This window comes from Calliphora vicina, chromosome 4 (genome assembly GCF_958450345.1).
Source record: "Calliphora vicina chromosome 4, idCalVici1.1, whole genome shotgun sequence".
Classification (NCBI taxonomy): Eukaryota; Metazoa; Arthropoda; class Insecta; order Diptera; family Calliphoridae; genus Calliphora; species Calliphora vicina.
The window spans coordinates 59,186,623-59,213,339 of NC_088783.1; the positions used below are offsets into that span (position 1 = coordinate 59,186,623).

The 26,717-nt window shown below is 26.3% G+C and overlaps 1 protein-coding gene and 1 non-coding gene across 2 annotated transcripts; one reads left to right on the forward strand and one right to left on the reverse strand.

Annotated features, from left to right (window-relative positions):
- The first annotated feature begins 8,294 nt into the window (after positions 1 to 8,294).
- On the forward strand, positions 8,295 to 25,054 carry Bcat (Branched chain amino acid transaminase). The gene is made up of 7 exons (XM_065508027.1): positions 8,295 to 8,754; positions 19,662 to 20,090; positions 20,830 to 21,060; positions 22,977 to 23,101; positions 23,182 to 23,363; positions 23,435 to 23,589; positions 23,663 to 25,054. The coding sequence occupies exons 1-7, from the start codon at positions 8,725 to 8,727 to the stop codon at positions 23,849 to 23,851; spliced, it is 1,341 nt and encodes a 446-aa protein (XP_065364099.1). The 5' UTR covers positions 8,295 to 8,724; the 3' UTR covers positions 23,852 to 25,054.
- On the reverse strand, positions 14,134 to 14,273 carry LOC135959344 (U4 spliceosomal RNA). The gene has a single exon (XR_010576548.1). It is a non-coding gene; the product is annotated as a U4 spliceosomal RNA (small nuclear RNA).
- Positions 25,055 to 26,717: the final 1,663 nt, after the last annotated feature.

Below are 26,717 nucleotides of genomic sequence, written 5' to 3' on the forward strand. Positions count from 1 at the left end.
GTCATTACTATGTACCACACAAAGTAATGACATCTGCTTACATTAATTCCAATTTATTGCAAATGAAATTCATGGGATGTCTAGTCTAGTCATCGCAGAATCATCATTAGAATTTCATTTGCAATAAATTGGAATTATATTTGTAATGTAAGCAGATGTCATTACTTGATTCTTTATTATTGATTTTTTTATGGGAAAAGGGGATTCTTAAAAAAAACAAGATTGTTTTCTTTTAAAATTATTAAAAATTTCTTAGATAAGTTCATAATCTATAAAACTTGCATCATAAATTCACAGAATATAAAATGAGATTGCAAAAAAATATTTCATTTTAAAAAACAACTTGGTTTTTCTTTATAAATAACAAAAAAAAAAACGAAATACAAACAAACACACATGTAACAAATATTGTAAGAGATAATCTCTCTCTCCCCCAAAGTAATTAAGAGCTAAACTCATTACATTAAAGAGCACCATTTTCTTTTCATTTTAGTACTAAAACTAAACTAAACAAACTTATCAATAACTTACAAAACACTTGAGCATGATAAGAAATCCATTTTTTTTTTTTTGAAATCTCAATTTTATTATTTAAATCACATCTGTCTGATACTTGAAAATCGAGTTCAAAAGTGATGAAAAAATCAAAGCAGTTTTCTTTAGAATATGAGCAATTCCGATTATGTACTGAGATTACAGTGAATGTCGAATGAAGCAACCAGAGCACCAAGTAAAGACAAACTCGCTGCGCTTAGTGTATCGATACAATTTGTACTAAATTGCGTGTGTGTAACGAATTTACATGATGTACTTTCCACACGTGTTGCATCAGACAAATATTTACAAAAATAAACACACTCCACACGTTCAGTGGCATTGAAAATAAAAATGCCTCAATATTTTTTAGGACAGTTTTATTGGATTTTTTTTTGTTTTGTCTTATTTTAAGCGACAAAATGTGTTAAAATTTACTAAAGAGATAATAAAATATTTTTGATATTTTTTTTCTTTGGTGAAGTGGAAATAAATTTAATACACAGCAAGAGGATTAAAGAACACTTAAAGAAATTTTAGAAAAATATTAGGAACTAATAGATACTTTGAATTTTAAGACTAAACAATGATGTTTCAAAATACAAACTTAACAATTAATATTTATATTCGTCTGTGCCGACTATTGTATACCCACCGTCAATATGTGACAATAAAATATTTTTCTGATATAGAGGTTATGGGGGATGGGGTCAATTACGGGACCGATCCCCACAAAAATTGGAAGAAAGCTTTAGGTTCATATAAAATTTGTTTATGTATAATTTCATCACGATATTAATTATTATAAGACAGAGATTATAAGAAGAGAGATGTTATTTGTGGTTTAGATGTGGTGATTTTTACACGGAAGACAATGGTCTATGAATTGAAGACATTTTTCCATGAAGATTGTTTTCAAACTCAATAGGAAGTTTTGCTTCACACGTTTTATAGTCCAGGCCATGCATCTTCAGACTACTATTTGTTACGATCGAAGCAGAACGATTGATCTGGGATACTCTTCACTTTGGAACAGAGTATCCGAAAATGGCTTGATTCGTTCTAAGCCTCAAACGATGAGCAGTTCTTTTGGCTCGAAATCCATATGTTGCCAGTAAAAGCGGAAAAGGTCATAGCTAATAATCGCCAGCTAACAACGTTCGTTAAACCTATCGCATTAAATTGTAACCTTCACATAAATTAAGTTTTAAGGAAGTAGCACTTGTATACGAAATAAAAAAAATCTTTATTTACATAATTCTCCTAAAATTACAATTTTCCTATTAACTGCAAGTTATCTTTTCACACAAAATGGTGTTTATTATTTAATTAATTGGGTATTCCTCAGTTATTTCAATAGTTGATTACAAAATTTGCGAGTAAAATATAAATGGCATTGCTACAATTTCCTACTAAACTTCTGCTTAAAATTTCATCATCATTAAATAACAAAATATTTTCAAAATAGTAGTTTAAAAAAAAAACTACAAAATATTTTGCTTTAACATGCAAATTAATTAAATATATTTTTTTTATTATTAATAAATACAAAACAAATCTTCAATAAATAAAAAGTTCATTTAAATTTTTAGCAAATTGGCAAATATGCACTAATTTTATTAAAAACCTTTTTATCTTTATCTACGTTTTTGGCAAATGTTTGTTAAATACTTAAGTTTTTGTATATCACTTTAGAGCTTTTGTTAATAAAAAGGCGCGTGTTAATAACTCTTCCTATTTTGAAGAATAAAGAGTCATGGGATAAAGTGTGAATTTCATTTTTTGAAATATGCAGATATTATCTGCAAAAGTATTGTATATGTATTAAGTAGCTCTAGTTAATTAAACATTAAGTTAAATTTACTACTTAAAAATTATTTTCAATTAATTTCAATTATTTAAATATACGATATAAATATACTTTTAAATATACGAGGGTATATTTCCCGGCTCTTAACTGAAAGGGCAATACTGCTCCTGTCAACAGGCATCAGTTGACTCCTGTCAAAAATTGAACAAATTGCGTCATTTAGTTTGTGTTCGACATTGATAGCAGACTACTTGTGACTTGAGGAGATAATGGAAAAATGTTAAATTCGTGTGCTCATTAAGCATTATTTTTTGCGGAAAAAAAACACCACTCAAATAAAGACTAAACTTAATAAATACTATGGGAACTCTGCTCCATTAATTTCAATGGTAAAAAAAGTGTTTTACTGAATTTCCGAAAGATTCCGAATGTCTGGACGCCCAGTTGAGGTCTCTACATCCGAAAAAAATCACGATATGGTATTGGCTGATCGGAGATTGAAAGTGCGAGAGATTGTGGAAGCCATAAGCATCTCACATGGCTCAGTGGTTTCAATGATCACTTGGGTATTAGAAGGCAATATTGGTACAGCGTTTGCTCACAATCAACCACAAACGCAATCGTGAACACACGTGCAATTTCCATGGCAAAAATTCATGAATTAGGCTACGAATTGCTCCCCCTCCGGATTTAGCCCCGAGTGACTTATTTATTATTTCCAAACCTGAGGAAATGGCTCGGCGGAAATAGATTTGACTCCAAATATGAACTAATAGCACAAACAAATACCTATTTTGACGACCTTGATAAATCTTATTTTTTGAAAGAGATAAACAAATTGGAGAAAGTGTATAGAGCTCAAAGGAGACAATGTTAAAAAATAAAATATTATCCAAAAACATGTGTTTCATTCAAAAAGTCACGGACTTATTGACCCGCCATCGTGGTATAAAACAAACAAATAAAAAAGTATAGTCGGTCAAGAGACCATTTTTAAGAAATGTATGCTCATTAATGAGAATTTTTGAGGTGGACCTTAATGGGAGCTATGACTAATCCAATTTGTATAGCGGCAAAAACTAAATTTACTAATTTATAATAAATTCAATAGGCACCATATTTTTTCCAAATATCTTCAAAATAACCAACTCTACTTTGCACACAAGGTTTACATGGACAAACAGCCAGCCAGAAGGAACATGAATAATTAATATATTGGAGGAGAGGTCCATGATTTCACATAGCGCCCATACAAAGTTGCCCCGGAATACTGTTTGAGAAGTCATAAATAGGTTGATTATTCGGAAATCCTGAAGTTCTTATAAAGTCGACTTTATAAAAATCGAAACATGTCGAAAATGTTGAATTTTTATTTCAACTACAGAACACTAAATAATATTGCAAACGTTTGTTCCTAATTGTGGTTATTAAAGCTTAATACGTATTTAAATAGGTTTGCTAGACTATTTTCTTAAATTTTATAGAAATTTAAAATTCCATTGATTTAAAGCATGGAAAGTTATTAAACAGATGTTGTTATGCTTTTAGAAATTGTAGGTTAATACTGTCTGGTTCTGAATTGATAAGTAATTATCAGCGTCAGACTAAAAACAAACTTGTATTTAAAACATAATAAAAAAATATATTTTTACAATCTTAATAATGCCACCATAAACCATAATTTACAAATTTCATTTCATTAAAATTTCATATTAATAACATTTTACTAATTTGACGCCATACAACAGAAGAAACGAAGAAAAACTAAACCAATTTTTAAATTCTAGGAAAAGTGGATTCGAGGTAGTCCAAACCATCCCTATATGAAAGGGAACTGACACAGAACTAGTTCGTGATTGATTCATCAGTCCCAGTTCTGAAACTTTATATGAAGGCGACCTGTCTCAACAGTGAGAAATTGCCATCTTGTATACACTCTGTTACAGGTCACTGAATTAACCTAGACGAAAATGTTCCATTTTTGAACAGTGGTCAAGTAATATTAATTGATTTTTTGAACTAAACATTTGCACCGGCTAAATCATATATCCTTTTTCACTTGTATTGGAACTAAAGAGTGAGTTTGAAAAAACCTTAACACACTTTTTTCCTTAAAACATTTAACCCAAGTATTATTTGATATCAGTTATTATGTTTCATGTCAATTATGTTCTTTTGTTGTTGATCTGATTAAAATGAGTGACGAGAAAAAAGTGCATACTAAAATTATTAAATATTTTCAACAAAAATAAAAAGTTGGCCAAACAATCAAAGGTCTGCCGTCAAACTGATTCCAATATTATTAGACAGTGTCTGGGGAACTTGTCCGTTGATAGAAAACCTGGTTTTGGTAGAAGGAATGGTCCACATGATATTTCTAAAGCCATTAAATAAAAAGCACTCCCAACTAGAGTTTTTCACTGGAATTCCCGGCAAAATTTGTCCTTAGTTTTATGTGATGTTTTTTAATTTGACTTTCTCTAAAATATGCTTAAATGCAGAAGATTCATACAACAAAAAAGATTTAACCCAAATAAACCAATACCAAGTTCATTATTCAAATTATTTCAAAAACTCGTGAATGTGCAGGACTGTCAAAGAATTATATTCCGATCGAAAGTGGAATTATTTTAGTGTTTAGCTTTTTCACAAAGAGTAAAACGAATATTTTTGGAAGTCAAATTTTATTAACAAAATATAATGCATGACGAAACGTATGTTATGGAAAATGTTTCGCAGCTTCCGAGTCAATATTTTTATACCCTACACCACCATAGTTGGGCATGGTTACTGTAACCATTTCAATATTGTTACAAGTTTTTTAACTATATTATAGTCACAGTAACCATTTACATGATTGTGGTAACCATAATATGGTTAACTTACGATTCACATGATTGTCTCAACCATATATATGGTTACAGTAAACATATATATGTTTGTGACAACCATTTATATGATGATGGACTTATCATATTATGGTGCTCTCGGCTTAAGGCTTATCATAATCTGAGAACAACATATTATGATTAAATTATTCATCATAAATATGGTTGCCACAAACATATATATGTTTACTGTAACCATATATATGGTTGATACAATCATGTGAATCGTAAGTTAACCATATTATGGTTACCACAATCATGTAAATGGTAACTGTGACTATAATATAGTTAAAAAACTTGTAACACTATATAAATGGTTACAGTAAGCATGCCCAATTATATTTTTTCTCTGCGTGTAGAGAAATATTTGGCTCTTGTTAAAAGAGAATTGAAATGAATAAAAAAGGTGTCCAAAAGTGTGGAAGATTTTAAACGGAAATGGACTAACTGTTCGAACAAAGTGACAGAAAGCACAATTAAAAACTTAATGGAAGGGTTTCCGGAAAATGTTCATAAAGTCATCACTATTGATCAGAACTATAAAAATAATATTTTTTGTAAGTTGTAATAATAATTTCAATCAAATAACAAAAAAATCAAAACTGTAGGTTTAGTGGTTTCTTTTGTATTAACATTAAAGTATGTTAAGATTTTTTCGATCACACTCCTTAGAATGTTTAAAACAATTAACACAATTCCAGGACTAAAGAGACAGACACAGAAAAAACTGTCATATTTCTATCACTTTACAAAGTTTGTATAAAAGGTAGATGTAACTTTAATCTAGCGTTTGCTTAGGAAGGGGTAAATTAACACCTTTAGGAAATTTTCGAACTCTACAAATTTTGTAGGAATCATGTTCTTAAATAATGATATTGCCCTCCAAAAATGCTTAATTTAAACAGATATACCGCGATAAACTAGACGATAGTGTGCTGTACTAACAATCTGAGGGTTGCGGGTTCGATTCCCGCCAGAGACTCTATATGTATCTGCAGACAAGCATAAACAATTCGCAGATTGTGTTTGTTAAAAAAAAGTATTTTTAAAAAGAAAACTAAAACTATCCAATATGTAGTTCTTTATTGTTTACATTCTCAATAAAAACAACACAACCCAGTATGCATCATTTCGAGTCAGTTCTTTTTATCGAACTTATTTCGAATTGAAATCGAAAATATGAATTTATTATGATGCTCTATCCAATCTACATTTTTTAGAATATCGTATTTTAATATTTTATAGAAATGGCGAATAATGTTTGAGTTTTTTGAAAAATTCATATACATACATATTATTCTATTGTCAATTTGTGAGAAAATGAAATTTTATTTCTTATCCTATCAATAACATATTCATAAAAATATAGTTTAACACGAAAAATGGATCGAAGACGTCTTAAAAGAAAAGCGCAGCCAATTATTGATGTTGTTTTTGACAATTCGAATCTTCAAAATCAGCAAACATCAGAAATATGTGCAGAGTTTATTGCATTAGAAAATGAAAACACATCTAACGCAACATTATTGGATAATAATAAAGGTTATGCATTATTTCAAGAATAAATTTACGAAAAAATGATTCATTTTCGATATAACTTCCAATCATTTTGCATACTGGGAATATTTTAGCAACACTGAAGTATTGGAATTTTGTTAAGTTTTTTCGTATGTAAGAATAATCAGTCTTTTTTTTTGAACCTCTTTTAAACAATAAATTACTAATAACGAACTTGTGATTTAAAAATTGTAGTAAAACTGACAAATTTCCGTTTTTGCGTTCTACATATGTTGTTTTTATAAAAAGGTTTTAACACATTTTTACTATTTCGGTTTCTTAAACCCCCCTGCTATGCCGCTGGGTATTCGTAATTTTCTATTTGTTATTTTCTGATATTTTATTTTAATATTTTATGTTTTTTCCAAATATACGTAAAGACAAAGAATCCGCGCGTTAAATGTATATTAAAATACGTTGAGATGGTTTCATCATACAGCTCGGAAACAATTTAAAAATTTTTATAGATATTTTTTGTTGAAAGTAAACTAAATGAGCTGTTCTAAATTTTTAGCACATTTATCAAGCCCCGCTCTCTTTGCCATGCTCTTTATGTTTATATAAATGTATGTATTTACTTATGTATGTAGGTATATATTTTTGCTTTTTGTTTTCTAAATTAATTGATAAACAAATTATTGCACATGTCAACAATAATTTCTTGGTGTTTTTATAAAAATAAATATAAAATAAAATTGTTTAACTTTTTATAAACTTTATATTTAAATAAAGTTGTTTTAATAATTTTGTTTACTATCACTTTAAAGAAGGAACAAGGAATTGTATTTTTAGTACACCCGGAAAAACATCAACAGCAAAACAAACTCATTTAGTACAATTACAAGATCTCTTATTTTGTGTTTGAGATTTATAAGGGGAAGAAGAAAAAGAGAAAATAAGAGGATCGAGCGTAGGCAACAATATTACTAAAATGATTTAATAACAACATACTAAATACTTGTCAAGCTGTCTGGAGCAAGACAACGCCAACTACTCCCCCATTTACCCTACCTCGTCGCTTTTGCCATTAAAGACCAGTAGTGTTTATACATATAAAACATGTACTTATGTATAATAAAAAAAAAAATTTAGCAACAAATAAACCTGCCACATTTAACAATGAATAAAATATAATAAAAAAAAACCGAACAAATTAGACTCTTAGCAGCAACCGCAAAAAAGCACCTAAAAAGTACTAAAACCAACAACAACATTTCGTACGAGAATTTTAACTTTTTAACATGCGGATACACACTCACACTCAACCAATATATAGCGGCACACTCACTTACTCACATAGATACACTCACACTCTCTCAAAACTTAGTTTGCCAATTGATGACGATGATCGCACGAGCATCAGAGTTGGTTCGTCTTTTGTTGTTTACTGCTAATGAATGTTGATGTTGGTTGTTGTTGGTTTAAAGTGTGTGTGTGTGTGAGTAAAGAGCTAAAAGAATCAACAGGCAATTTATGCGAGCCCAAAAACCTATAGATAGAGGCCGCATGCAGTCAAATAATTCAGTTATTGCCGTAACTTGGAGCTGTAAAGACGTATTAATTTCTTTAAAAAAGTCAAAAAATCTCTTAAATACGAAGTGTTTCTTTTTTATATAGAAAATAACAAGTTAAAAAATCTCATGAATGTAATATAGCATTTCAAGTAGAAGAAAGAAGCAAATAAAAAAAAGATCTATAAAGTAAAATCAAAAGAAACTGTGCAGAATAAAATAGGAAAAAACAATTTTTTATACATAAAATTTACTTGGTGCGGTTACGTCGAAAAAACCAAGTGGAATTAAGCGAACAAATTTAAAAGTGTTGAACCCATATTACACACATTTTAAATTTTGAAGTGTGTGAAAGTTTTAGAATTATATAAAAAAAAAAAAGTTTGAAATTTTGATTACCAGTGAAATTAAATAACTAGCAAACATGACAACCAAAATGGCTATTAATGCTAAGGTAAGGAAATTATGAGTTAAAAAGATGTGCGGAAATTTATGCCAAAAGTAAAGGAGAAAATAAGGAAAATTAAAGAGAATAAACAGGAAGAAACAATAATGTTTAAAAGGAGAATATTGGAGTAAAATTAGGAAAAATTATTTATACATTTAGCAATATTTGAATAAAAATAGCAATAAATCATGTTAAAATAGAGATTCTTTTTTTATGATTTTTAAAAAACTCATTTAAAAATATTATTCTTTTGTTTCATTTTAAAAAGTTTTTAAACATAAAACTATTACATTTAATAGATTTTCTAAACATAACTCTTTTGCCGCCAAAATTATTGCCGAAATTCCAAAATTTCGACTTCAAATATTGCGGCAAAATGGGTTAATTATATTTCAAGTTTTAATTTGTATAGAAAATGTTAAAACTAGAGAATTTTATCAACTTTTTCAATTTCCAAAGTCCTCATTTTTCATAAGTGTTAAAAATATTTCGAGTTTTAAATTTAAATGTATTAAAATTATTCAATTCTCAAAGTGGTAATTATTCAAAATCGTTTATAAAGTTTTTTGTCCAACAATTCAAAATGTTTTTTTTTATAAATATTTAAAATGTACTCGGGAGGTTACGTATGAATAACAAAATCAAAATTATAAAATCGAGTTTTGAGATTTCAAATACAAACCTTTTGGCGCAAAAATTTCAAAATTTTGTCTCCGATTAAGGCGGCAAAGTTTGTTAAACATATTTTGTGTTTAAAATGTATATAGAAAATATTAAATATTTAGTTAAATCAAGCAATTCATTTTTCAAAATCATTTAAAACAATAATACTCTCTTAAAAAGCCAATTATGGTTTCAAGATTTAGATCTATTTTAATTCCTTCTCAACATGTTGACAATAATTTATTGAAGACAAGTTTTGTATAAATGTTAATTCTAATGCAACAATTCTTAGTCAAAACCTTTAAAATTTGTTAATGAAACCACATATTTTTTCAATTGTATAACAAGAACTATTGTTGAATAAACATTTTATTTGTTTAACAACATGTTGCTGTTACTTTAATAATGACAAATAATTGCAATTTATCAAAATTTTAATTCTAATGCGATAAATTTAAAAGAAAACTTCTTTGAAATTACATTATGAATGAATAGATTTGTTTAATTGACTGAATATTGTTAAGTAAACATTTTATTTCCTTCTCAACATGTTGCAAAAGACGACTTTTGAAACAATTTGGACCAAAGCCCCTTGATATTTATCAAAATATGCCAATGTTTGTAAACAATAACAAACCCCTAATTTTATTTATAGAACATTTGTATATAATTGTTTACTTCTAATAGTCTATCAACCTTTTTTTTAATTTTCAAAGTGATTATTTTTCGAAATAGTCTACAAATTTTTTTTCAATAAATTGAAATCTTTTGCTTATTATTTAGAAAGTACTCAGGGGGTTACCTATGAATCATAAAAACAAAATTCAAAACTGTGCTATTTTGAAACCATTTGGCCCAAGCCCCCTTGATAATTCTCAATATAAGCTAATGTTTGTCAACAAATCAAAAAAAAACATGCAAAATTTCAATAATAAAACCTTCAAATTTATTTATTTATACATTTTGTTTATTATTGTTTTGCAACTTTTCAAAATCTTTTAAAAAATTGTCATTTTCGAAACCTTTTTTAACAAATCGAAATTCTTTTTATAAAATTCATACCCCGAGTCCTAAATCCCACCTCCACCATCCGATATATATCAAACAAATTGACTAAAAACACGAAAAATTTAAATAAAATCACAATAAAACTTGCTGTTTTTATTGAAAATTTATGATTGTAATGTTTTATGACAAAATCCTAAAAAAATAATTTTTCAAAATCCTGTAAAAAGTTTTTTCCAACAATTTGAAATTTTTGATTTAAAAATTTTGATTATAGCTGGGAGGTTACGTATGAATCATAAATTTGAATATCAATAATCTTCTCTTTCGATTCAAATACCTCCCAAAACCCCCTGATCTTTCTTAAAAAGCCATAAATTTGAAACAAATTTCCAATAAAACAATCTCATTAAATTAAAATATTTATAGAAAAATTATGTTTCTGTGTGTCTCTTTATAACAAAATCATTTAAATTTTCACTGACGTCAACATAATTTTTTTATAAAAAAAAAACTCATCATCCCCCAACTTCTTATCTAAGATTTCTGTTTTGCCCAGAAAATCTATATTGTTGTCATATGCTAAAATTCAATAAAAAAAAAATATGATTAATAAATATAAATTTTGTTATCAGTTTTAATTTTATATAATTGTTTAATATTAAAATATTATTAATGAAAAATTTGAATAAATTTTATAAAAAATTTTATAAGAGCAAATGTTATTGAACTTGAACTTCTGCAAAAATTCTATAATGAAAACCAACAAAAAAATGTCTGCTGCATAAAGAAAAATGCATAAAAATTTTTGTGAATAAATTTTAAAGAAAAGTTTTATAACAATTCCTATGAATTGTTTAAACTTTCAACAGTTGTTAAGCAAAACTTATTTAACAAGGTCTGCAAACCTTGTCTGTCTGCTATAAAACCAAAAAAAAATAAAAAATTCAAATGTTTATTTTATATTTTTTTTTAATTTAGAAAACTGGTATTCTTATTTAAACAATAGAAATCAAATAAATGGCAATAGAAACACAAACAAAAGAAAATAAGTAAATAAATTATACCAAAATTCATAGAAATTTGGCAAAAATTTAAAGTAAATATACTATACAAAAAATTGAATTTGGAATTATTTTTAATTTGCAAAACTTTCCAGTAATGATTTTACGTTTTTTCTTAAAGCATTTTAACTTTTTTTTGTCATTTACATATTCTTTAACAAGAATTATTGTTGAGTACTTATTTCATTTGCTTCTCAACATGTTGCTAAAGTTTTAATATTGAGATATTTTAAAACATAATTAACATTTAATAGAATTTTGATTCCAAGCTCACAATTTAAAACTTCCTTAAAGATTCAATTATGCTTTCTAGATTTAGATGTATTTTATTTCCTTCTCAACATGTTGCTAATAATTTAATGAAGCAATATTTTTTTTAAAAATATTGAATTGTAATAGAATTTTATTTTAATGCAACTATTCTTAAGAAAATACCTTTAAAATTTGTTAATGAATGCATAACTGGATTATATAACAAAAACTATTGTTGAATAAACATTTTATTTGTTTAACAACATGTTGCTGTTTTTTTAATGGTGACAAATAATGAAAATTTATGAAAAATTTAATTCTAATGTAATAAATTTAAAATAAAACTTGTTTTAAATTCAATTATGAATGAATTTATTTGTTTGGTTGAACTAATGGTTATGTAAACATTTTATTTCCTTCTCAACATGTTGCAAATGCCGGATGTTGCTTAAGGAATACAAAATTTTAATAAAATAATTGCTATTTAATAGAGTTTTACTTTTAATAGAAATATTCTTAAGCAAAGGCCTTTAAAATTTGTTAATGAATGAATAATTGGATTCTATAACAAAAACTTTTGTTGTAGAAACATTTTATTTGTTTAACAACATGTTGCTGTGTTTTTAATGATGAAAAATAATTGAAATTAATCAAAATTTTAAATCTAATGTAAGAAATTTAAAAGAAAACATCTTTTAAATTCCATGACGAAAATACATTCCATTTGTTTAGTTGAACTATTGTTAAGTAAACATTTTATTTCCTTCTCAACATGTTGCGAATGCCGGCTGTTTCTTAAATATTTAAAAGAGTTTTAATTCTAATGCAACAATTTTAAAGCAAAAACCTTTAAACAAAAAACCTCATCTTTTGAGGCCATGAACTAATCAAGCCAAATTTGGAAACTCTGTCCTGAAGTGAAGCGTATCTCAGAGAGATCGTTCTGCATCGATCGAACAAATAGTAGTAGGCAAAACTTCCCAACCACTTCATTCTAATTAGTTTTTAGCAGGTATTGCAACAGTTGGTCGATCCTTGTCATGATGGAATATTACGTTTTTATGTCTGGCCGGATATTCTGGGCGTTTTTCTTTTGAACCGTACAAATCATCTCTAGCACGATGAAACACTCGTCTATAGTCTCGTCTAAAGTCTTGTCTAAAGTCTCGCCTATAGTCTCGCCTATAGTCTCGTCTATAGTCTCGTCTATAGTCTCGTCTATAGTCTCGTCTATAGTCTCGTCTATAGTCTCGCCTATAGTCTCGTCTATAGTCTCGCCTATAGTCTCGCCTATAGTCTCGTCTATAGTCTCGTCTATAGTCTCGCCTATAGTCTCGTCTATAGTCTCGCCTATAGTCTCGTCTATAGTCTCGTCTATAGTCTCGCCTATAGTCTCGTCTATAGTCTCGCCTATAGTACCGTCTATAGGCTGATCTATAGTCTCCTGGTGAGCGTTACTTTTTTTCAAATTAAAGAAGTAAAGCAAAACTTCACGCATATGACGCTTTGTTGGCAAAATTTTAAATGAAAATAAATGACAAAAAGATTATATTTACTTAGTTTTTTTTTGAAATATTTACTATTTACAGCTTAAAAATTCCCCTGAAATTAAATAATTTCGTAAATTTTTATAATCGGAACATTTAGCCTAAACATTGTTTAGTTTCTATGCAAAAATTATGGACAATATCGAAGAATTTGTAAAAAATTTTGATTTGTATGACATGTTTGAACAATTACAATATTTTTTCTAAAACAAATTTCTTTGGAATCTAATTTATAATATCACATACATATGTATTGATTTACGCTAAAAGTCTTAGATTTTATTATTAATATTTATTGCAAATGTAGGCAAAACGTGCCTTCATATTTAATTAAATATAAAACTAATTAAGCATAATTGAATTTTTGTTTAATAAATTTATGTACATAAAAACATTTAATTAATTTGAAAAAAAATAGTTCTTTGAAATTATGCAAACAAACAAAATATATTATTAAAAAAGTGGAAAAATATTCAATAACTTTTAAAAGTGTCAGAGGAAAAGTGAAATTTTGAAAAAAAAAATAAATAATTAATTCAGAGTTAGTGGAACAGGGTCTTTTAAATTTCAATATAAAAAAACATGTTTATTTAAACTGAAATAAAATTAAAAAACAAGTGCTTTAAATCAATTTACAAAATAAATTAAATATCTGACAGTTTGAATTGTCTTTTGTTAAGAAAAAAATACAGGAAAGTTTCCTTCCTTTTTAATATATTTTTAAACGATCATTAAAAACCCAAAAAGAAAAATCATTTTTATCTCGAAGAAAATCTCTCAAAATATCGAAAAATTTCCAATTTTCAGGAACAAAAATTTTTTATATTTTTTTTATGAAATTGATTTATTAATTAGCCCTCTCGGGCTTGCAAAAATTGCCGTAGTGGACGGTATTTCACGTCCCCATGGCGGGGTATTGGTTAAAGTTTTCAACTAGCAATAATCGCACCTCAGTAGAACTTCATTGGTTACGATATCGCCTCTGCGCAAAGCTAACTTAACACCACAAATACTCAACTATACATACCCAAAATAACACAAACCAAATGAGAATTATAACGACAAAAAAACACAAAATAGAAAAGAAATGAAAAAACAGAAACTAAAAAAAATGTTGTTGGTAAAAATATACCACCACATTTTATATTTATGTTAAAGATACAGCATAGGTTTTCTTAGACCAAAAAGGGGTTGTTTTTGTTTGTAGATTATGCGTGCATTGCACTTTAGTATTTTTGTTATTGCAGTTTATTTTGTTTCCCACAAACTGGTTTTATCTTTGGAATGGTTTGTTTTTGTTATTATTGTCTTGCATTCTCTTGGTTTTGTTGTTGTTTTATTGGGAGAATTTCATATGAATTTATGAGTAAAAATGTGACTAACTAATTCGTATTTTCTGGTTCCCTTTTTAATTTAAAGAGTTTTTATTGTTAGGATTTTATGAATGAATTTTTTGTTGTTGGAGTATGAACTTTTCATTAAGTGTTTAATCAAAATATTTATGTTAATTGTTGTGTTTTTTAGATAAGATTAACTTAATTAATACTTTAATTTAAACAAGTACCTATGAATTCAAAATCAAGGCAGACTGCTTGACTTCAATTATTGTTAACTAAAGAAAAATATTTATTAATTGTAAAAAAAATATTGACAACATTGATTTTCTTTCAATTTAATGAAAATTTTACTTTTTCTTTATAAAGAACAGTAATATTTCAATTGTTTACCTTGTGTAAATAACTATATTACCTTGTGTAAACAATAAATAAGTTGTATACTTTGTGAAAATTTTATATTTTTTAACATATTTCTTATATTTTTGACATATTTACATTATGTCAACAATGTAAATAATTAAAATTTTTAAGTTTTCCAAAAAAAAATTAATTTCAAAAGAATTTTGTTAATTTTAATTGAATTTTTTTTTGTAATTGTTTCTGAAAATATAATAGTTTTCTCATAATTTTTATATTTTTCGAGTAATTTACCTAATGTAAACAATGTAAATAATTATTTTTGTTGCATTACCCTCAAATTTATTGAATTTAAAAGAATTTCTTTAATTTAAATTAATTGTTTACATTATGTAACCTAAAAAAAAGCTATTGTTCATAAAAATCTTAAATTTTTTTTAATTTTCTTAAATTTATATGTGTTTTTACATTGTTTACCTAATGTAAATAATTATTTTTTTTTTTGCTCTTCCCTCAAATTTATTGAATTTAAAAGAATTTCTTTAATTAAACTACATTTTTTTAATTGTGTACATTGTGCGAATAATAATTTTACCTTATGTAACCAACAAAAAATGCTATTATTCATAAAAATCTTAAAATTTTGTTAATTTTATATATTGTTTTACATTGTTTACCCAATGTCAACAATGTAAATAATTAAATTTGTTTGCATTTCTCTAAAATTTATTGAATTTAAAAGAATTTCTTTAATTAAATTAAATTTTTTTAATTGTTTACATTATGTTAATAATTATTTTACCTTATGTAAACTATCAAAAAATTCAGTTATTTCTGAAAATCTTAAAATGTTTAAAATATTTGTTAAATTGATAATTTTTTACATTTTTCACCTAATGTCAATAATGTAATTAATTCAAATTTTTTTATTTATGATAAATTTATTCTATAAACAAACATTTCTTTGCTTTTAAAACATGTTTTTAATTGTTTACATTAAGTCAATAATTATTTTACTTTAGGTAAACAATAACTAACTGCCAGTTATGCTTGAAAATCTTTAAACATTGACAGGTTTAATAACTTTTTACAATTTTTTATTTACCTTAAGTCAATAATTAGTTTACTTTAGGTAAATAATGTAAAATTGCCTGTTAAGTTTAAAAATCTTTAAGCTTTCATAACTTTTTACATTTTTGATATTTTTTACATAATGTAAACAATTAAAAATAGGTATATTTTAAACATATTTAAGCTACAACTAGGCTTTCTATACTTTAATATGTACATTTGAATTGTTTACATTTTCTATTATTTTTTACTTTAAGTAAACAATGTAAAACAACCATTTTTGCTTGAAAATCTTAAAATGTTGGCAGCTTTAATATATCTTTTACATTGTGCACATTTTTTACATAATGTCAACAATGTAAAAAACTAAAATTTATTCAAGTTTAAATAACAAAAACTTTGTATGGTATTTCTTTAGCTTTAACTAGATTTAATTGATTGTTTACCTAATGTAAATAATTATTTGAAATGATGTAAACTATCAAAAAATCCCATTATTCCAAAAAATAATAAAATAAAGCTATTTTTCTTATACTTGCGTAATAATTACCCAAGTAATTAGTGTAAATAATAAAGAATTTATTAAATTCTAAGAAAATTATTTAAAAATATACATATTTCAAATTTCCATTTTTCTTTTCATTTAAAAAACTTGGTTTCCCGCCTTTCACAATTTCTGTGAACTTTACTCGGGCTTGAAAGCAGTAGCAGTTTAATGTAAAAAACTAAAATTCATTATGTATTTATGTTATTACGCTTTGACAATTAATTGCAATTATTGCTTAAAACGTCAAACAAGTAAAATTAAAAGAGAACAATGCACTTTTATATTAATTTGAATACTTTTACATTATCACTACAACATTGTTTGGTTATTTTGTTTTAAAATATTATTCAATAGATTACTGCTAACCCAAATTAATCTAAATGATTAATAAATTTAGTAAACTTTCATCAGATGTTTAATATTATTTAGTTTGATAACATATTGACATCTTTGGTGTTACTTAAGTGTTGAAAATACGTGACAAGATTAAAGTAGTTTTCTTGTAAAATTAAAATCATTACATTTAATATGACAATAACAGCAGGGATCACAAAGATTATCAGTGCAATTACAATAGAAATTTCAAATTTCCAAAAAAATATTATGAAAAATTTTCATTGTTTACGTCATCAAATTTGAAGGCTAAATTGAACTTGAAATCGGCCAAGAATTTTAATATATTTTTAACATGAAATAGAATAGTGAACAAATTCAATAGTTAAAGTTTAAAATATTAGAAAATCGATTTATAATAAATTATTTACCTGAGCTAAACTTTTAAAAACTTAATACAAATTCCAAATTTTTGCAAAGAATTAAGAAATATTGTTTTAATTAAATAATTATTTTACCTTATGTAAACAATCACCAAAATCTGTAAATATTGAAATTTACACGAAGTTTTTTTTACACAAAGTTTTTTTTACTTTAAATAGACTTTTTGAATTGTTTACACGATGTCAATAAGTAGTAGTTTGCCTAAGGTAAACAATTAAAATTTGTGTAATATTTTGTGCAATAAACATTATTTACTTTAAATCGATTTTTTTTATTCTTTACACGATGTCAGTAAATAGTTTACCAGAGGTAAACAATAGAAAAGTCGCATTCTTTATGAATATCTTCAAATTTTAATACAAAATGTAGGAATTTCTTTAATTTTTTGAATTTTTTACACTGTGTCAAATTTTTTACACCTAAGGTAAACAATGTAAAAGTCGTTTTCTTTAGGAAAATCTTAAAATTTTAATACGTTTCCTATATTTCCGTAATTTTTGACGTTTTTTACATAATGTCAAAAATGTAAATAATTAAAATTTGCGAATTTTACGCCATTTTTTAGTGAAAAAAAATTTTTGAGTTTGTTGAATTGTTTACAAGGTGTCATTAAGTAGTTTACCTAAGGTAAACAATGGAAAAATCGCATTCTTTATGAATATCTTAAAATTTTAATATGATTTCCTCTATTCTTTCATTTTCGACATTTTTTACATAATGTCAAAAATGTAAATAATTAAAATTTGGGTACTTTAGGAAACTTTTTTGTGCGAAAAACATTCTTTACTTTAAATTGAGTTTTTGAATTATTTACATGGTTAATCATTAAGTAGTTTACCTAAGGTAAACAATGGAAAAATCGCATTCTTTATGAATATCTTAAAATGTTAATACGTTTTCCTATATTTATTTTATTCTTGACATTTTTTACATAATGTCAAAAATGTAAATAATTAAAATTTGTGATTTTAAGCCAAATTTTTAGTGAAAAAAAAAATTCTTTACTTTAAATCGAGTTTTTTAATTATTTACACGATGCCAATAATTAGTTTACCTTGGGTAAACAATTAAAAAATCGAATTCTTTATGGATATCTTTAAATTTTAATACGTTTCCTCTATTTCTTTAATTTTTGACATTTTTTACATAATGTCAAAAATGTAAACAATTAAAATTTGTGGATTTTACGCAATTTTTTAAAGAAAAAATCAACCATTCTTTACTTAAAATCGAGTTTTTGAATTGTTTACACGATGTCATTAAGTAGTTTCTTTAGGTAAACAATGGAAAAATCACATTTTTATGAAAACCTTAAAATTTCCTTTAATTTTTAAAATTGTTCACATAATGTCAAAAATGTAAATATGTAATTAAATTTTCATAATTTTACCAATTTTTTTTAGTAAAACAAAGCATTTATAAACAATAAATAGTTTTTTTATAGTTTACATTGTGTCAACAATTATTTTACCCCAAGTAAACAATTTCATAAACATATCTTTCATAAAATCCTAAACATTTTAATACGTTTTCCTATATTTTCTATCTTGTTGACCTATTTTACATAATGTCAACAATGTAAACAATTACAAGATTTGTTATTTTACACAAATTTTGTATTAAATAAAACATTATTTAGCTGCAATTCACATTTCTAATTATTTACAATTAGTTTACATAATGTAAACAAAGTAAAAATAAATTTGTATCTAAGAATTCTTAAAAATTTTCATATTTTAAGCAAAACCATCTAACAACATTAAACATTTTCATTATTTCTATTGCATACAGCAAAGTTATTAAGTAATTTAATGTTAAATACATAGAAAAATTAGAATATTTACTTAGTATCAAGTAATTTTGACCAAACCAACCATTACTCTTAATATAATTTCTTTATAGATTATGGTTGACAATATGTAAATAAAGGCTACAAGAAATTCGATATGTTTAAACGCTTAATATTAAACGCATATTAATTTTCCATAACACTGACTGACGTTAAGGCACAATTTAAAGAGAATTTCACTAGACAACGTAAAAGTAATTTCATGTAAATAAACCATGTACATTGAACTTAGCCAGCGGGGTAAAGTAAATTAATGAATTTATATAACAGCAAAATATAAATTAAAACAAAAGAATTCATTTTATAAGAAACACGCAAATTAAAATAGAGCGAACACACGCTACTTATGGCATAAATTACCAGCCAAACAAATTTGTTTCGCATACTAAATGAGTTTGAAAATGAAATTAAACTAATTTTTTTTCACTTTCCATTATTTTTCAGGATATTTTCCGCAATCAACACCGTTTGATACGTTTTATCGAACAATCAATTCGATTATGCAGCAATCAGTCGTTAAAGGCTGCCCAAGAGCAGCAACAACAACAGAAACAACAATTAGAAGCTGATTTCCAAATCACCAAGTCCATGACATCACAATTATCAAATGCTGTACCTGAGCCCATTACCCATGACGATGATGTGGGCGTACAATTCAATGCCACCCAATTGTCGGTGCGTTTGGCCACACCCCAGCAATTGCAACCCAAACCCGATTCAGCCGAAGAGTTGGGCTTTGGCAAATTGTTCACAGATCATATGTTGAAGATCTACTATCACAAGAATTTGGGTGGCTGGCAAAAGCCCCAAATTACACCCTTGGAAAATCTCGTTATGCATCCCGCCGCCAAAGTATTGCATTATGCCGTTGAGGTGAGTTAAAATTAAAAAAAAAAAATTATTACAAATTTCCCCTTAAAATTCATTTGTTAAAACTTTTGTCAGATCAATACTGATCGTTTGTGAATACCCCTGTAAAATATTGAAATTATATAGAAATCGTTCTTGCATAAGCCAAACCCCCCTGAACTTTATTAGAAATATTTATTAAAAATCTAATAATTAAATTAAAAATAATATAAAGTTGACAAAACGCTAAATTTCCTTTGTTCACTAAAGTCAGAGATCAGGAGGCATGATCATCAGTTGCTGATCGAAATCAAATTTTGCAAACAATTTTCAAATATTTTTAATCTAAGTTGGCATTTAACAAGGAAACAAAGCCTACAAATAATTACAAAAATATTTTTGTTTTTCTAAAAGTTCAAAATCTTACGAGTTAATTGACGTAATCTCTATAGTACGTTCGGTTACACGGGAAAAAACACGTGTGAAAAACAGATGAAAAAAAAATCAATAATAATAACAATTAATCAAATATTGTTGCTATTTGTAAACAATTGTGAAAAACAAATTTCTTTTAGCAGTTGTTATGCACTCTTATCAGTATTAGATTTTATATTGTTTGCCTTGAGATTTTTATTTTGAAAACCCTTTTATTAAAACAAGTAACAACACCTTGTTTACACCTTTAATTTAATTATATTAATCTCTTTTTTAATAAAAATAATTATTTAATTTAAATTTATTTGTTTGTTTTTTTTTTAAATAGCTTTTTGAGGGCATGAAGGCTTATCGTGGTGTTGATGGCAAAATTAGAATTTTCCGTCCCAACATGAACATGAATCGCATGAATTTAGCTGCCAAACGTTCCGGTTTACCCACATTCGAGGGTGAAGAATTTGTTAAATGTTTATCCCGCCTCATATCCATCGATTCCGAATGGGTACCACACACAGAAGCTGCCAGTTTATATATCAGACCCACACTGATTGGTATTGATGTAAGTATTTGGAAATTAAATTAATGTATTTTTAAGGTTTCAGGATATTAATAGAATTTTTCCCAACCTGGGACATTATTTGGACGATTTTGTATTTCTTTAAATACTTTAATATAAGAGAATTTAAAAAAGTACCAATAGTACCTGGTTTTAAATAATTTAAATGATTTTTGGTAAAAAAAAACACACAATTTAAACATTGGAAAGTAACAATAACTTGAATAAACCCCTTTAAGTTATTAAAATTTCCAAAAAGTACTTAAATTTATGGATTTTTAACTTGATTTTCCAAAAAGTACTTTTTTCAAAAAGTACCAAAAATACTAAAATGTCAATATATTTTAATATTTAATTGTTCAAATTATTTTGGCAAATAGTACTAATCTATATAAGTACTTTTTTACACATTACCAATTAGTACTTTTTGAAAAATGTACCAAAAGTATTAAAATATCCAATAAAAATGTGTGAATTTAATTTTTAATTGTTCAAATTATTTTGGAAAATAGTACTAATCTATATGGTACTTTTTTACACATTACCAATTAGTACTTTTTGAAAAAAGTACTAAAATGTCAAATAAAAATGTGTGAGTTTAATTTTTAATTGTTCAAATTATTTTGGAAATTAGTACTAATCTATATAGGTACTTTTTTACACATTACCAATTAGTACTTTTTGAAAAAAGTACTAAAATGTCGAATAAAAATGTGAGTTTTATACTTAATTGTTCAAATTATTTTGGAAAATAATACTAATCTATATAGGTACTTTTTTTGCACATTTCCAATTAGTACTTTTTGAAAAAAGTACCAAAAGTACTAAAATGTCAAATAAAAATTTTGGAAAATAGTACTAATCTATATAGATACTTTTTTTGTACATTACCAATTAGTACTTTTTGAAAAAAGTATCAAAAGTACTAAAATGTCAATTAAAAATGTATGAGTTAAATTTTTAATTGTTCAAATTATTTTGGAATATAGTACTAATCTATATAGGTACTTTTTTTGCACATTTCCAATTAGTACTTTTTGAAAAATGTACCAAAAGTACTAAAATGTGAAATAAAAATGTGTGACATTCAAATATTATTGTTATTTTAAATTAACTTGTATTAAAACAGTATTAAACATGTAAGAGAGCTATATTCGGCTGTGCCGATTCTTATATACCCTTCACCAAATTATACTTTAAAATAAATTTGTTTAAATATTTTTAGGTAAACAAAATTTAATTTTTTTTAAACATTTTTTTTCCAAATTTTTTTAAATTTAAATTTTTTTGAAATAAAATTTATGACAAAAAAATTTTTTGATAAAAAAAATTCGGGTTAAAAAATATTTTTCCCGATTTTGACCCATTATAGGTCCAACTTACTATAGCCTTATCTACATCGTTGCAATGGACTTTGAAATATCTATCATTAGATATCCATATTGTCTATATTAATGACTTAGTAATCCAGATATAGATCAAAAATAGGTTAAAAATCGAGGTTGTCTCGGTTTTTTGCTCATATCTCCGTTATTTATGGACCGATTTTGCTGATTTTAAATAGCAAACTTCTCGAAAGCATGTCTGACAGAATTATTGGAGATCTAGATCCCGAAGATATCTGGGGTCTTCAGAAAATTGATTTCAACAGACAGACAGACAGACGGACATGGCTTAATCGACTCCGCTATCTATAAGGATCCAGAATATATATACTTTATAGGGTCGGAAATGAAAAATGTAGAAATTACAAACGGAATGACAAACTTATATATACCCTTCTCACGAAGGTGAAGGGTATAAAAAGGGCAGTAATTAGAAATATCTTAAATTTTAAAGAGTTTAGAGAAAGTACAATTTTTCTAAATTTATAAAAATACAATTTACTAATTCCCAATTCTGTTTTCCTATAATTTTAGCCTACCTTGGGTGTTGCTTCCTCAGATTCCGCCTTATTATACAGCATTCTCTCCCCCGTCGGTTGTTACTTCAAGAGTGATGATACCGGTGCTGTTTCCCTGCTAGCCGATCCCAGTTACACAAGGTAAGTTGTCTAGGAAACCTCAAAAAAAATCCTCTCAAAACATGTAGTTAATTTATTCTCTCTTATTTGCATAATTTTAGAGCCTGGCCAGGTGGTGTAGGCAACCGTAAAATGGGTTCAAATTATGCTCCCACGATTAATGTACAAAAAGAGGCTGCCGCCAAGGGTTTGCAACAAGTTTTATGGTTGTATGGTGAAGATCATCAGTTGACAGAAGTTGGCACCATGAATATCTTCATGTTCTACATTAATGACCAAGGAGGTAAGTTACAAATAATAAACTATTCCAAAACGGATTAAATATTAAATATTTTATTTTTGTTTTCATTACAGAAAAAGAATTGATCACACCTCCCTTGAATGGTTTAATTTTGCCTGGTATTACCAGAGATTCCATTTTAACTTTGGCCCGCCAATGGGGCAAATTCAAAGTAGCTGAACGCAGCTTTACCATGCCACAAATCGGCGAGCTTTTGAATCAAGGAAGAGTAAGTTTTAATTACATTAAAATATATTTTCGAAATAAATTCTAACAAATGTTCGTTTCTTTGATATTTTCAGTTGCTTGAATTGTTCGGCACTGGTACCGCCTGTGTAGTCAGTCCCATTAATCGCATTAACTATATGGGCCAAAATCTGTACATCCCCACCATGGAACAAGAGAAACCTGTGCACGAAACGATTCGTAAGACATTAATGGACATTCAATACGGCAAGGTTGATCATCCCTGGGCTGTGGTTATTGATTAAGAAGGCTTTTCTTTCAATCAACCATTTTAAGGAGAGATGAGATTTTTTTATCCAAAAAATTTTATTTAAACTTGTGTGTATTAGTAGATTTTAAATAGCTCGATTTATAAAATAAGTTTAAGTTTTAAGTTCCCCACAGAAAAAGAGAAGGGTTAATTAAAAAGGTCTTTTCAAAACGGATCTTTTTTAAGACCCCCCTCCACTTTTTCTGTTTTCAAATCAGCAGACAGTTGTTTTTTGTGTTAAATAATTGTGTTGTAATGTTAGTTTAGTTTTTACTTTAATTGTAAATTATTTTATAGGGTAAAGGACATTAAGGCTTGAGTGATGACTAGCAAGACTAGCTCGAATTTGTATAGAAAAAACCTGCATTTAAACAAAAAACAAGAAAAAAATCACAAAAAAATACATCATTTTATTTAATTTCTAAGACATGAAGAAGAACAAAATAAAACTCTAAAACAATTGTCTGTCTGTTTAAAAGTCTCTACAGAAGAAAAATCCCTTAAATATTTATTTATTTTGCTAAGTTTGTGTATATAACCTTAGATTCTTCTCATTTTAAATATTATTATTACAATTATTACCTAAACATTTAAACTAATTTTGTGGAATTATATTATTTAATCAAACAAAATATTTATGTACCCATTTTATAAATTTATAGTTTAGTTTTTATACTCAGGGGCTATAATTTATACTCGTATGTAAATTTTGTTTTTGATTTTATTCCTTAATTTCATTTTAATTTGTTTTAATTTTTATTATTATTATTTTTTTTTCGTTGAAAAGAATTTTTTGTGTGAAATTATTTTCTAACGTACCGGAACAAGTGCATTTATTAGTTTTTAAGTTCTAATAATTTCAACAAATTTTTTTGATCTTAACTTTTGGTTTTTATCACTTTTTTATTGAAAAACCTCATTTTATTTACCAATTTTTTTGCTGTAACAAAATTTTACTTATTATTTTTTTGGTTTTACAAAATTCAAAATTATTATTATTAATTTTTATTTAATTTTTTTAAATTTGTTAAAGAATTAAAATTAAATACATATTTAAGAGAATCTGTAAAATAGTTTTAAAATAATGAAAGAAAAGAAAGAATTAGGAATTACAAAATGAAAAAGAAAAATTTAAACATTGAATTGAAAATAAATTTTTTTTTATTATTGAAAATTGATTTTTCAAAACAGCAGTAAATATTTTGTTTTATTTTTAAATTAACATCTCGAAGCTGAGCCAAATCTGATATACCCGTGAACATTTTTTATATCCACCAACAAAAAGATGGCGGTTATACTGATTTTGTCATTCTGTTTGTAACACATCGAAATATTCTTCGCAGACCCACAAAAGTATATACAGTGAGCCTCAAAAGTGATTATACACCAACAAATATTTGATTTTTTTTAAGATATTGAAAATCCTAAAATTTATTCATCGATTAAAATTTTAATGTTTCGGTTTGTTGGAGATTGAGTTGAATAGTAGATTCGGTTGTGAAAAAAAAAATTACTTTGAAGCTGTGTGTATATTCTGGGAACATATGAAATTCTAAGATGATCTGGCTACGTCCGTCCGTCTGTCTGTCTGTCTGTCTGTATGTTGAAGATCAACTATTCTTTGTTGATCACAAATGTTTGGTATTGAAAATGTTCAAAATCGGTCAAGTAGTACTTGAGTTATGAACCAAATTGTAGGACAACCTAAAAAGAAAATTATATTTTTTATACAGTATCACTGTATATTACAGATAATACCATGATACTACTATGACCAAGCTCTGTTGAAATTGGTAAGAATCGGTCCATGAAAAATAAGTTACATGTAAAAAGAAATCACAAAACGATATATTGTTTGGATCGGTCCCTATTTGATCATGGTCAAGGTTAAAATTCGACATAAATAATCATACTGTATATGAAAATCGGAGTACCGCAATTAATAGTGCTTTTGAAAAGTTTCTGACTGAATATTAGAATCGGTTTTTGACTGAAACCCAGTTGCCATTGGACTCTAGTAAATATTAAAGGGACTTAAAAGGATTTTCGGAACTTGACTTTATATGAGAACGATTGTTAATATGAGTGCTATAATTTTAAAAGAATAATTTCTTTTACATTTGGTGCGAATTTTGAATTCTAGTTTTAACAAGTAACAAGTAAATATTTGGCTGTGCCGAATCTTATCTATAATTTATACTTAAAAATATTTTTTTTTTAAATATTTTTATTAAACAAAATTATTATTTTTTTAAATTGATTTTAAACACTTTTTTCCAAATTGTTTAAAAAAGTTTTTTCCAAAATTTATGAGAAAAAAAAATTTTTGATTGAAAAAAAAATTCGGGTTAAAAAATATTTTTAATTTTGTTTAAAAAATTTTTAAATTTTAAAAAAAATTGTAGGTCCAACTTTATTGCCTTATATACATCGTTGCAATGGACTATGAAATATCTATCATTAGTTATCCATACTGTCTATATTAATGACTTAGTAATTTAGATATAGATCAAAACAAGTAAGAGAGCTATATTCGGCTGTGCCGAATCTATATACCCTTCACCAAATTATACTTTAAAATAAATTTAAATATTTTTAGGTAAACAAAATTAAATTTTTTTTTAATTGTTTTGTTGATGAAAAAAAAATTCGGGTTAAAAAATATTTTTCCCGATTTTGACCCATTGTAGGTCCAACTTACTATAGCCTTATCTACATCGTTACAATTTACTTTGAAATATCTATCATTAGATATCCATATTGCCTATATTAATGACTTAGTAATCCAGATATAGATCAAAAATAGGTCAAAAATCGAGGTTGTCCCGGTTTTTTGTTATTTATGGACCGATTTTGCTGAT